The 14,448-nt window shown below is 36.8% G+C and overlaps 1 protein-coding gene across 14 annotated transcripts in view; it reads right to left on the reverse strand.

Moving 5' to 3' along the window:
* TIA1 (TIA1 cytotoxic granule associated RNA binding protein) overlaps window positions 1-14,448 on the reverse strand; it is a 55,259-nt gene that overhangs the window by 15,938 nt on the left and 24,873 nt on the right. For 4 of the 14 annotated variants that reach the window (XM_019970464.2, XM_019970467.2, XM_019970468.2 and 1 more), the window contains 6 exons: window positions 11,805-11,913; window positions 11,327-11,422; window positions 11,143-11,227; window positions 10,638-10,761; window positions 9,650-9,795; window positions 6,111-8,723 (listed from right to left, as the gene is read on the reverse strand). In XM_019970464.2, coding sequence (XP_019826023.1) covers window positions 8,597-8,723; window positions 9,650-9,795; window positions 10,638-10,761; window positions 11,143-11,227; window positions 11,327-11,422; window positions 11,805-11,913 — 687 coding nt within the window. In that variant the 3' untranslated portion in view covers window positions 6,111-8,596. Of the gene's footprint in view, window positions 1-168; window positions 3,605-6,110; window positions 8,724-9,649; window positions 9,796-10,637; window positions 10,762-11,142; window positions 11,228-11,326; window positions 11,423-11,671; window positions 11,914-14,448 lie in introns of those variants that run through there. The other 10 variants (XM_019970466.2, XM_070798926.1, XM_070798925.1 and 7 more) reach the window with 7 other exon arrangements.

The raw sequence follows: 14,448 nt of genomic DNA on the forward strand, positions 1-14,448 counted from the left end.
CTTCTCATTGCGGTGGCTTCTCTTGTAGTGGAGCACAGGCTCTAGGTGCATGGGCTTCAGTAGTTATTTATTATTCAATTTGCAATCACTATGTCTAAAAGTCCTTGGAGGTCAAACGGACAAAGGACATAAACAGAAAAGTCACAGAAAAGAAACACAAACAACCAATTACCATGGGAAAAAAATCACTAACTTTACTTGCAATCAGGGAAATAGAAGAGATCATTTTACATGTCTCAGATTGGCAAAAATGAAAGCTTAATAACAATCAGCATTGGTAAAAGCCAGGCAAATGGGTGCTTTCAGACATTTTTGGTTGGAGTGTAAAATGATACAACTTTTAAGAGGGCAATTTGACAATATGTATCATACAATTTTTACACTTTAAATTCTTTAATCAATCTCTCAATTCTAAGTATCCTAGAGAAATAGTACACACATGCACACAAACACCTTCTTGAACTGCTGTTCCAGTTTTTTTATATAAAACAGAGGTATTTTTTTGTTGTGTATTTCCAAATGGGTGAACAGTAGAGGTTTTGTTTTTGGTGATCATTTACTTACCTTTGTGATTTATTCATAATTTATTGTCTTGAGATGTTAAAAAAATTATTGCTTTCTTAAATCTATCTGCTCCTTCCTCTCTGCTTCCTTTTCTCTACAGCCCACTGAATCAGGAAGGCAGTCTGCACTGAACATCTCCACCTCCCACTCCCTAACCTACTGCATCCACATTTTGTTCCTACTGTTTCACTGAAAGTGTTAGTTTTTAAAGTCACCAGATACTTCTTTATTGCTAAATCCAGTGAACATTTTTCCCCTCTGCCACGCTTCACCCTTGACTACTATTTCCTTGAGTGGTTTCCTTCCTGATCTCTGCAACATTATTGGCCTTCAGTATTTCTCCCCTGTCAGGCAGCTCTTCCTCATTCTCCTTTGCAAGCTTAGCTGTCTCTGCCCCCTTCCATACAGATAGACCTAAGAGTTCTGTCCTCAGGCCTCTTCTCACTCTACTGTCTCTCTGGGTGACTGCCACTCCTTGGGTTGAACTACCACCTAAATGCTGATGACTCCCATCTCTACTCCAGTCTGGATCTCCCTTCCAAATTCTACAACATTGTCTACTGGATATTTCTACCTGAATGTCTTACGTGCCTACACCCCACATTTTGGAAGGTAGATCTCATAGAATTGGCCCTGGTGTGGTCCTTTAGTTTTAGCTCTTATTACCTCATGCCCAGTATTTTATCAGCACACAGCAGAGAGCCATTTGTTTAAAATGAAATTGAGATAATTAAATTAATTAAATGATTTACTACCTACAGGGTATCTATACAGCACTGAAGAAAACAGTCACCAACTTTTAATGGGGAACACAGGTTTTAAAGATATAATCGCATAAATACATAATTTAAAATTATGACAGATGTTCTAAAGGGAAACTATAAGATGACGTGAGAGGCTCCTGATTTAGATTGTGGGTAGAGAAAGGAAGAAGTTTTAGAGGAAGAGACATTTAAGTGGAGAGCTGAAGACAAACAGCAGACAGATAAAAGGCATTCACATGGCAGGGTTCTGCAATGGGAGTTCTGATCCCCAATCCACTCTGCTATGCCTTGCTTTGTAAAGCATTTCACCTGTGCCAGCTGGCTCACTATTAGGCTCTGCCAACAGAGGGACCTAGAGGAACATGCAAGGCAATGACAGGAAGGAATGTTCCTTATGGGTTCTGGTTCAATCTTTGTATTCAGTGTGCAATCCAATGGATCGGTGTACAGAAGACCCAGGGGTGCTCCCCTCAGTGGTTCTCTGGACCTGCCCCTGCTGCACCCTCAGGCTACACTTTTCCTCACTTGCAGCTGCTTCTATGGCAGCTTTGGGTGCACCAGCCTGTAATACCCTCAAAGGCTGACAGATAAAATACAGGACACCCAGTTAAACGTGGATTCCAGTTAAACATCATATAACTTTTAGTTTGTTTCATGTAATATTTGGGACTGTGCTTTCACTTGCTAAATCTGGCAACCCTAGCTCCCTCACCTGGTGGACCATTTCTGAAGATCAACTCTGGCCAATGGTAGGCAGCTTCTAAGGAACAGGTCTGGCCCACACCTTCTGGCATGTTTCTTACCAGGCTGCAGGTTCCTGCGATAATCAATAATTAAGCCCACTTTGAAGAGGTCAGAAACTTCAAGTGCTCTCCTAAACCCTTAGCACTGTCCACTCTGCTCAGAAGTAGTATCTTTTTTTTTTTTTCACTTGCAATTTTTGCACTCCTTCTAGGGGTTAACCATTTTTCACTGTTTACACTAAAATTTCCCTTTTCAAATTTTAGTGGTGGTCTCTGTATCCTGATGGGATTCTGATATATAAAGTGGCTTGTAGTGAAGTTGGGTAAACACAGACTACTTTAGAAGACAACTGCAGGCTGTATTAAAGATTTTGGTCGTTGTTTTTCAGTTTCTCAGTTGTGTCAGACTCTTTGTGACCCCATGGACTGCTGCATGCCAGGCTTCCCTGTTTGTAACCATCTCCCACGTTTGTTCAAACTCATGTCCACTTAGTCAATGACGCCATCCAACAATCTCATCCTGTTGCCCCCTTTTCCTCCTGCCCTCAATCTTTCCCAGCATCATGGTCTTTTCCAGAGATTTTAGATTACATCCTAAATATAATCTGAAGCAAAGACTTTCAAGAAGGGAAGAGTCATGATCAGATCTACATCTATGAAAGATTCCTTTGGGCTTCTGATTCTGGCAGAAAGGTTAGTAGTCTGGTACCTGGATCTTTACCCTTCTCCTGGAAACCACAGGGAGCAATAAGGAAAACCTATGACCACCAACTCCCACAAACAGTATCTTAAGTGAAGCCAGAGACACAGAGAAAACTTGACACATTGAGAAGAAGTGTGGTACTGGATGGGAGGCCAACTGAGTTTTGTGGGGGAAGGACAGGGAGTGAGGAGGGGGCCAGTAGTGGCAGACCTCAGAAATCACTTGCAAATATTCAGTCTGAGAGCCAAACCGTGAGTGGAGCCAGCTGTCAGAAGGACTGAACTAGTATGTGAGTACTGGAAGAGGCAGGGAGGGAAGATGTGTTAAGTGCCTAAAAGATCCAGAGGAGATGTCTTTCAGAAAGCAAGTTAGGGGATCTCCTTGAAGACAAGAGTTTTGTCACTTAATGGAGCACATGAAGCAATCAAGGGTGCTCAGCTGGCACAGAACTTCTGAACAGGGCCTCATCCCAGAGAGGAACCATGTCTACACTTTTAAGCAGACAATTCATTGTAGCCACAGAGAAGGGAGGTAAGAAACCCTGACAGGTTCTTTCCCCTTCATCCTCCTGCTGGTACTTGGTCTAGAAAAAACCAACCATTTCAAATATGAATAAACAGAAAGATGTAAGCACAGCATTTGTACCAAGACACTGTAATTAAAAATAAGAAAGACAGCAAAACTTACCCAGAGTTTCCCCGGAGAAAACTCACAAGAAAATGTTCCCATAAAGCAGTTGAAAATAATACACTGACATTCCAATGTAAATTTTAAAAATCTAATGAAGCAAATGCAGCTAAGAAATGTAAGAATTCAGGGAAGAGCTGTCCCTAAAGTGAAACAGAAATTGGTAGAATTTAGGAAACAGAAAAAAAATTTTTTTCCCCCCAGAAATGAAGGTTACATTAAAGGAACACAACTGAGTCAGGATACCACAGGAAGCACATTAAGGAACAGAGATTAGAGATGAGAAACGCAGGGACTTCCCTGGCGGTCCAATGGTTAAGACTCCACGCTTCCAAAGCAGGGGACGCGGCTTCGATCTTTGGTCAGAGAACTAAGATACCGTATGTCACGGTGCCAAAAAAAAAAAAAAAAGCAAACGAAAAGATAATTAAGAACAAATGACAGAAAGTGATGACAGGCAGAGGAAATCCAACATACAACTGGAGTTGCCAGAGAAAACCAAAGCAGTGGAATAGTACAAATATTTATGAATATAATTCAGGAAAACAAGAAATATTAGCTTGGTGCATGTACTTGGCTCAGGGAATGTTTCTTTTCTTACACAATGTTTTCCCTGGCTTGTCTCTTCCCATTTGCCTGATTTTCCAGTATTTAGTCTTTTCACATTCTCCATAGTTCTGTGAAGCTTCTCATAATACACAGCTCGACCTCTAGAGAGCCTTAAGTCTGGCCTGCTGACCATCAATCTGGATTGGCTGCCAGGTCTCTTCACAACCGTAATCCTAGGACTTCCTATTATCTCACTCCTGTTTGATCCTGTTTCTAGATACTACATTGTATTTTTTTCCATGACTTGTTCTGATGGAGTTTATCCAGTTTTTCCCTGAGAATCAGTCTTCTATGAACTTACATATCTAGTCTTTATTCTATTGTGACCCATGACCATAATTCATTTACACTTCTAAAGATAGTGCCCCACTGATTCCTAGGTTCAATGTTGTCATTGGGTATTTTTCTTAATCCTTTTTCTATCTGGTAAATTTTAGGATGGGCCCCTTACAGGCCTGGCATCCTAAAATTTTATAGTGGTATGGCTTCACATGAATCTTTCCTATTTATTGTACAAACTCAACATTAGCCTTTCTTCAACCTTTAAACTCAAAAAATCATCAGGGAAATTTCCCTTTATTTAATAAATTCCACCCACTCGCCTATTTTCTGTTTTCTTCTTGGAACACTTATTGATTTTATATTATAAACCTCCTGAATTGATCCATATTTATTTTTTCTGCTTTTGATTTCTGTTCTAGGACATCTCCTTGTCTTTTAATACTCCCACTGAATTTATTTATTCTCATTTCTTGTTGTGACATTTTATTAGGATTGTTCTAATTTCTTGAATACAGTGTGAGTTTTCAGATTCTTGAGAGCTGCTTTTTATTTAGCTCTACCTTTTGCAGTCAAAGTTTTTCTCAATTTCTGGTGACCTTTGGCTGACTTCATTGAAAAGTGAAGCACTAAAAACCTGTTTGGAAGGTTTGTGTACATGGGTAGGGCTTACTGGTCAACACACTCCACTCTAAGAGGATTGGTGGCCAGTTACTTTTTGGTTTTGTTGTTCAGTTGCTCAGTTGTGTCCGACTCTTTGCGACCCCATGGACTACAGCGTGCCAGGGTTCCCTGTCCTTCACCACCTCCTGGAGTTTGCTCAAACTCATGTCCACTGAGTCGGTGAGGACCTTCAAATATCAGCATGTGTCTTTTCCCTCCAGAGCAGCTTAGTATTTCCACAGTAGGAGCCTCTAAATCTTGCATGTTTAAGTATGGTTATTGGTCTTCTAGAGCTGAAAACAGATAAGCTAGGGATCTCATTTATCTAGTATATAATTATATAATCTGCTTAACTCCTACTTTCTGTGCAGTAACTCATTTAAGCATATTAACCCTGAGTCAAAAATCTACTTTTTCCTTTTTTAGGTGAATTACTATTAGAATAACTTCGGCCTCCAACTTCAGAGGCCATAGGGTAAAGTACTACTCAACTGAGACTCATTCATATACATTTTACTCAAGGTTCTTAAAATTTGTGGTTTTAGAGGTATGTTCTTCAAGTTCTAAACAGTCAAAATGTAGTCACTGGAAAAAATGCAATAATCCTGTACACAAAGAAGATTTTGTGTTTAGAAATCATCACTCTTTCATTGAAAGGGTTTGCTCTTTATTTCCTACAAACACAGTTTATTTTTCCAATTCAACTGTAACCTCAAGAGCACCCTGTATCTCTTGGTAAACTCAATTCTAATTCTCTATGCAAACTAGTCCTTATCAACCGCCTTTTCCAAAGTAATAGAACTCTTAACACACATACAAAAGGAAGCTAAGCAAGCACAGAAACAAAACAAGAATAAAACTAGAATGTGAATCTCATTTTCAACAGGGAGAGAATATCAACAAGGAAAATGAGATCCTGATTTCATATAATAAGTTTTCTACAGCAATTCTTTGCAGTATCCCAATGCAAAGCATGGTTTCTGAAATAAGATTAAAAAGAAATATAACAAATACCTGAGTGAATATAACAATATGGCTAGACCAAAAAGAAAAAAAAAAATCTCACACACAATAATCACTGCAAGAAGATCCCAAAGGTTATAGAAAACATAAATGAACTTTAATATCCAAACAGTCAGGGCAAAGAATACTGGATTAATGAACCCCTTAAGTGTGAACCACTTCAGGTTCTTTACAGTACCAGATGTATTTTAAAGTAAAATCTGAATGCATATTGCAGAGAAAGAATTCATTTTAAAAACTGTAATTTCCTTACTGGATACTAATACCAGTATGATTTTTAGACTGTTAATTTTTAAAATGATTTAACACTGAGAATAAGATTTAAAGCAAAGTCAGCAATGTTCCTGAATTGCAAATGTGTTCAGTAGTAACCCTTTGAGTAATACTACTTTCTTCTCAAAAAGTAGTCTGTACATTTTAGAATTGTGCAATAAAAAAATATTGGCTAATAAAAAGTGTTATTACTTGAGATAGTCAAAATGAAAGGAAAACTACACTTTTGCTTAGATTATTTATGCCCAAATAATTTACCCTGCAGTCCACAGATGTACAGGACATAAAATTTTTTTGAATAAGAGAAAAACAACGAGGGTCCTAAAACAGGAACATAAACCAGAAGAATCTAAAAACAGCATCCTATTATTTCATTTTTTGAGTATTTCATTTAAGCTGCTTTTGGTTGCATGCCCTGATCTGTAGAAGTTAACAAGGAAATAAAATTTCCAAGTGTTTACAACTGCATAGAATTGAGCCCCAGAGAATTATACATTTATGAGCTGTCTTTCCTGGGCTCTGGTTTACTAGAGTATTGGCTTAGAGACCAGTTCAGGCTCCTATGCTGCTACCTGGAGAATACAGGCTAGAAATCTCTTAAGATTCCACGGGCCTTTTCTGTTCCTAAACAAAATACCGGGAGCTCTCTGGTCTTAAAAAGAACAACCAAGCATCCAAATAGGTATAGTGGGGATCCTTTTCCTTTGTGAGTCAAACAGGAGAGTTTGTGACTTTTATTGAAAACAAAATAAAACAAAATCTCCCACTATTGTTCTAAGAGACTCTGAAATGTACTAGAAATTTCAAAACTAGAACAATGCCATCACAGATTAAACTTCTTAATGCTTGGAGCCAACCCAAAATAAAACTGGGAACTCCAGGAAAACAGGTACCAAAAGAATCAAAGTAATGATTGCACTGAGGCTTCTCCTCTTCAAAGGCTGTTTAAGGAGGTAGGATTTCAAGGGTTTTTGTTATTTTTTTGTTGTTGTTTATCTTTTGGCCTCTGAACATTTAAAAAATGCTTCGCCCGGCTGGTCATTCAGGCTAATTTTGGAGTTCACAAGGAACCACCATGCCTGACCTAAGGATATTCTACAGTTTCACAGCTATCATTTGTACATTAAAATCAAGTTGATTTACTCTTTTTGAGTAAATGTAACTAGAATATGGCAAATTAATATATTTTTTTACATACAACTTTGTGTCTCAAAATTCTTGAAAAACAAGAGCTGATGACTTTGTATTCAAAGACTACCAAAGTGTGTATTTCATATTCACATGCAAACAAAACTTTATAAATCTCCTGTCGACTGCATGATGCCTTTAAGGATGAAATGACATACAAAGTTTGGTAACTGTGCAAAATATTAAATTGCTAAAACATTTTACATAATGAAATAATACATGTAATTATAGAAGTTGACATATGAAATTAACATGGGTTCATAAGAACTTATCACATTTCAGAGATTTTCTTTAGTAAGTTTTTGTTTTTATAATTCCTGGTACACAGCAAAGTTTATCACAGAAGATAAAAACCCTTTTAAACAGATTCAACAGGGAATTCTTGAGGCACCTTCTCATATAAAACACAAGATGAATACAATTATCAATCCATCTGAGAAAAGTTTTCAATCTAAATGAACATCATTTTTTTTTCCATTTAAGTGTATTTTACAGAACTTTAATAAGGCAAGACAAATTTATGAAAAAATGTAGATACAAAAATGATGTAAACTAATAATTTATATTTAAAAACGGCAGAGGGAAACCGTGGCGATGGGACAGCTCAAACAATGTCTATTTCAAAAAAACCTAAAACAGAATTGTGCATTAGCTGAAGATTACAAAGAACTTCTAGACTCTGCACAGTTTTGGTTTTTCTTTTTTTTTTTTTACATCTTTATATTACATGTTTTAAATCATATCAGGAATGCAAACTAGAACTGCACACTACTTCAGTGGAAAAAAGTTCAACATTGTGCAATTTTCTGCCTCAATTTTAAAAAAAGTGGCAGCAATCCCTGCATTTGTATTTGAAACAAGGATCTGAGAATCTTTATCAAAAAAGGTAATGAAGGCAAAAATTGGCAGACATCCAGCATCTTGTTTCTTTTTAAAACAATGTGGATGATAAGTAATTTCATGATTGAAAAATGAATCTTTTAAATAAATACACTGTATCTGACATTTGCACTGACTGATTTGATAAATCTGTAAGTAAACAACGGCTTTACTACTCCCTGTAGCCTTAAGCCCCTGACTTTAGATTCTGGAGTCCTTTTTCACTGGGTTTCATACCCTGCCACTCGATACCCTGCAGGCTGATTAGGCATCATGCTGCCATTCTGTCCTGGAGGTGGCTGCACTCCATAATTTGGTCCCATCCATGGTGGAGAAGACTGTGTCTGACTGGTGGAGAATGTGAAAGAAGCAGAGGGGAAGGGAAATCCACTGATTAAAATAAAATGTAATGCCAAGAAGAAATTACACATATGTGGGAAATATCCTTTTTCTTAAGCCCAAATATAAGAATAATTGTTATGTCAGAGAAAGCAAAGGCAAAAGGTTTTTTCTTTTAAAAATAAGTATCCATGTAGCTTTAATGTGTATGGTTTAATTCTGTTAGTTTAACTACAGCTAAGAAAATACCCTTTATCTATAAACATTTATTCCCTTTGAACTCAGAAAAACTCATCTCTAATCTCAGAACTGTTCTCCTGGGGTTTGACATACATTGAACAAGCCACTGTCTGAAAGAATCTTGATCATCTGGTATAATACGGACTTGCATTTATATTACTCAAAGAAGAAATTAAAGTATCTATTAGTATATGTAAGCTTATATTTCAACATAAGATTAATTTTAAATAAAAACTGTAAAGTGTTTTTCAGAAATTTAAGTAAAATTACATAATTCAGGATGTATAAAGAAGCTTTTGTATAACAATGTATGAATAAACCCTTTTGCACAGGAAAAAAGCCTAATGAATAAAGCAACTAGGATCGAAATAACTGTATCCAAGAAAGGCCAGTGACCATTAGTCACATAAAAACCTTAACAACTATTAAGTTCCTATTTTCTTACTTAAATATTTGTTGAGTCATTCAAGCATTACCAAAGTGCTTATAATGCTGGTTATAAATCAAAGCAACACATTTGCAGGCAATTTTTAAAAGATATACACTTAAAACTATAAAGTAAAAAACTCTCTAAGTCCTTCAAAAGCTATGCTTTAGATAGAAGGCCACATTACCTGCTAATTACTTAAAATCTCTTCCTAAGTTCTTGACATTTTCAAAGGTTAATAATAAAGGAAAAGAACAAGTGTGCTTACTTAAATCCTTGCTGGTTCCACGGCTGGCCATACATTCCATATGCAGGTACTTGCCAACCATTAGGCATATACTGGCCAATTTGTTGTGCATTCCCATACCACTGGCCCCACTGGCCGTAAGCTTGTGGATATCCAATTTGATTCTGCTATTAAACAAAGTTATAACAGATAATTTAGTATTATTTGAAATTATAGGTGCATATATAGTCCTTATATACCACAAATACATAACCATAACAGATAGGGTCATCATTACAATGAAAACTAAAGGATAAGCAAGAGTAAGTTGTCACTGCTAAAAAATAGCAAGGTCATACTGCTTCAACTCTACAGTGATGCTCTAAATGCCATATTCTTTGAGCCAGCAGGTAATGCCCTAGAAATAAATATTCAACTCAAGAGAACATTTAAGTGTTTTGTAAATTATCCATATGACTGTTTCCTTTAGATAAGGAAGATATGAAGACTATTCTTATATTCAGTTTACTTAAGAAAGTTATATAGTTTAGGATTTTCTCAATCCTATCTTGATGTTTCATTTACTATTTCCTCATAGACATGTTTGTGGGATCAAGTTTGAACTACTAGAGCTGCCTGGAAAAACAAAGGTGGCAAAATCTGGAAGAAAATGCCAAGGTCCTAAATATATTTATAGCTTTTGTTTCAACTGAACTCAAACATGCTTGTGAGTTCTCCAAATAGTATGTAAGTCTACTAAGAATTAGAAAAAAATTTAATACCCTGTCAGGTTTGTTAGAACATTTTAAAATCCAATGTGGTGTGAGTATGAGTCAGTTGAGGCAGTCACATTCATCATGTCACCACTGCATCCATGAACCATCACTCTGGAACTATAATATTATACATGTAGGAAGAGCCCCTATATGCCATCATTGTAGCTAGAAACATTAACAAGAAGCTTTAACAATTTCATTTAAATATACCTATTAGCCCAGCCATTACTTTGCAAAGTCAAGAACCCTCTCACCTGTTGCACAGGATTTATCATATCGAGAGTTTCTTTGCCCCAGTAGCATTTCACAACATGGCCTTCAATGGTAGTTCCATTAACAGAAACAATTGCATGTGCTGCACTTTCATGGGAATTGAACCTATTGAAAATAATATTAAGAATTACAATGATATTACAATTACAATGATATTACAATTACAATAATATTAAGAATTACAATATAAATTGTTTAAGGTACTTATAAATAAAACGTATTTGAAAAAATCAAACTGGGCCTGAGGTAAAACAGGAAGTTAATATAAGAGAATAAAATGGCCTATGTTTTCAGTTTTTGGAGAAAATTCTCTTAATAGAAAATGATTTGCCTTTGTATTGGAAGGAAGGAGTTATTGTGGCAAATTTAATAAAAGCTAGATTAATTTCTATTTCTTTATAACCAAAGAAAATTTTAAAGAAAACCACTAACTTAAAAGTTCAAAAATGATCTGGAGGTAAAAGTTTTTTTAAAAACCACACCTACCGAACAAAAGAATATCCTTTATCTGGAAAGACTCGAATTTCCATTATTTGTCCAAATGGTGAAAAAGTCTGACGCATTAGTTGTTCTGTTACACAAAAACCAAAACCGAATCGCATTAAAATCCTACCAATATCAAGTACTTTAAAATTAATCTTAAGATGCCACATAGGTAAGGTCCCCGCACCTGTCAGCCCCGAAGTGACGCCTCCACAGTACACAGTACAGTTGCTTGGACTGGACTGATTTACGACCTCATCATATGATAGCTGTTTGGTGTTTGCTGGGGAGAAAAGTTTAATATTTTTAGTTCACAAAATGTTCAGAAAGAGGAAAGCAATATTAACTATACTACTGTAATGGTAATATTTATCTTGATCAAAATGCTTGTTTAATACATATTACAATTTGATTGAGGATTAAACCTCCCCCAAGAATGTCTAAATATTATTCAGTATTCTCTAATTAATAGGAGACTTGACATTAGAGATATTACTTATTATTTATAATTACAAAAATGAAAACTAAGTACATTTTTGAACAGTAGTCTTGATTTGCTTCTCATCTATTTCTGCAATAAGTCTCCGGGAACAGCTCTAACATTTAAAATCTAGTGTTTTTTCCTCCAAAATTCCACATTTCCTTTTCTTCTCCAATACACCTACACTCATATGTACTCTTTGGAGCTGGAGGCTTTCGGGTTGCCCAGTTAGTTCTGATTTGTCTTCCACCAAGCCACTGGCCACCCATCTGTTGAATGGCGTTTTCGGCATCCTGTTCCACACAACATTAGAAATGACAAAGAAGCCACTATTAGTTGACGTTAAACAACTGTTTGCAAAAGAGAAAACTCATGGTTGCGTTCCACAAATGTTTTCTTAATGGAATACTTTATGATATTCACAATATATGACAGCTTTCCTAAAATACAATGGTGCTTTTATTTATTTTACAATGGCGCTTTTAAACTGTCTTTCTTTTACCTCATAAGGGCTTTTGGGAATTTTTAATCACCTGAAAGACGTGAACTGTCAAGTTCATGTAACAACCCAGACTATTATGGATAAAAATCTCACTTTATACAATCCAACAAGTTTTCAACAACAGCGTTTGGTTACTCATTCATCTTACAAGTAAATACTGAGCAGTCATCATGTTCTAGACAGCAGTTAACGTTAAGTGCTGGGAATACAGTCAAAGAGGCAGACACGGTCTCTGCTGCCATGGAGCTTCCATTTTTTGGAGGAGACAAATTAAGTAATTATTAGTTGTGGTAAGTGCCATGACAGAAACAAAAGGCTGAGAGCAAGAATATGCCATACTGAGATTCCTTAAAAAACTGGAAATAGAACTGCCTTATGACCCAGCAATCCCACTGCTGAGCATACACACCGAGGAAACCAGAATTGAAAGAGACACGTGTACCCCAAGGTTCATTGCAGCACTGTTTAAAATAGCCAGGACATGGAAGCAACCTAGATGTCCATCAGCAGATGAATGGATAAGAAAGCTGTGGTACATATAGACAATGGAGTATTACTCAGCCATTAAAAAGAATACATTTGAATCAGTTCTAATGAGGTGGATGAAACTGGAGCCTATTATACAAAGTGAAGTAAGCCAGAAAGAAAAATACCAATACAGTATACTAACACATATGTATGGAATTTAGAAAGATGGTAACGATAATCCTGTATGCAAGACAGCAAGAAGACACAGATGTATAGAACAGTCTTATGGACTCTGTGGGAGAGGGAGAAGGTGGGATGATTTGGGAGAACAGCATTGAAACATGTATAATATCATATATGAAATGAATCGCCAGTCCAGGTTCGATGCAGGATATAGGATGCTTGGGGCTGGTGCACTGGGATGACTCAGAGGGATGGTATGGGGAGGGAGGTAGGAGGGGGCCTCAGGATGGGGAACACGTGTACACCCGTGGCAGATTCATGTTGATGTATGGCAAAACCAATACAATATTGTAAAGTAATTAACCTCCAATTAAATAAATTTATATTAAAAAAAAAATCTACCTTAGGGCAGCACGATTAGGGAAGGTCTCTTAGAAATGACTTTTAAGCTGAGGAAAAGGAGCTAGAAAAGTCAAAAAACCAGAGTGTTCCTGGTAGAGGGAAAACCACTGCAAAGTGTGTTAAGGCAGGCATGAGTTTGGTACACATCTAAAAGAAGCATGTGAAACACAACTAGTTTCACTGGAATCTAGTGTGCCAAAAGGAAAAGTGTGAGAAGAAAAAACTGATTATTTTAAGTAAGAGATTATCATGATCCAATTTATGTCTTAAGAAGACCATCCTTATGTTTTAAGGAGAACAGTTTGGGGAGATAGACAGTAAAAAGACACTTTTTAAGACTAATATAATATTCAGATTAAAAAAGAATGTTGGTGACCAGGACTAATACAGTAGCAGTGATGTAATCTAAAGGAAGAGTCAACAGAATGGGGGTGGGGGGGCCGTGTGCACAGTAACTAAAAGGGCAGGAATCAAAGCCGATTCCCAGGTTCCTGCTTGGGCAGCAGGGAGGACAGTGCTAGCATTGACGGAAATGAGAAGTCTGGGAGGCAGTGGAGGAACAAGTTTGAGGAAGAAACGATTATTTAAGACACATTAAGTTTCAGATATATGTAAGACATCTAAACGAAGATAATTTGTTAGTTAAGTGTGAAGTAAATAGAGCTGCAGATATAAGGTTCAGAGCCATGAAGAAAGGCTGGAGAGAAAAGAGTGTCCTAGAATAGAGCCCTGAAAAACAGCAAAATGTGAAAACTGGATAAAGGAGAAATTGCGAGCTAAGGTGACTAAGAAGGAATAGCTAGTGATGAAGGAAGAAACAGCAAAATGTGAAAACTGGATAAAGGAGAAATTGCGAGCTAAGGTGACTAAGAAGGAATAGCTAGTGATGAAGGAAGAAACCCACAACCATGTACTGTCCAGAGCCAAGCAAGCAGAAATCCATAGGTGAACCTGAAAAGAGTAGGCCTGGTATAGAGTAAAGAATAAAGCCAACTTAAGAGTAGACTGAAAAGGACGTGGGCTTCAGCTTTGGTTTGCCTACGTCAAATGTGGGCTTCACCTAGCACAAAACAACAGGTAAATTTAAGGCTAAAAGCTGTTCTTAAGACACATAAAAAGGAAATGATTCTTCTTAAAAAAACAAATATTGCTTTCCACACTAACCAGTCTGAACTCTGTAAGATGTTTAATAACTATCTGCTGTTGGATGAACTGTGTCACTTAAATTTATATGAAGTCCATCCAGCCTCATAACTGTGAAAGTGACCTCAAT

Source organism: Bos indicus, chromosome 11, assembly GCF_029378745.1.
Source record: "Bos indicus isolate NIAB-ARS_2022 breed Sahiwal x Tharparkar chromosome 11, NIAB-ARS_B.indTharparkar_mat_pri_1.0, whole genome shotgun sequence".
Classification (NCBI taxonomy): domain Eukaryota; kingdom Metazoa; phylum Chordata; class Mammalia; order Artiodactyla; family Bovidae; genus Bos; species Bos indicus.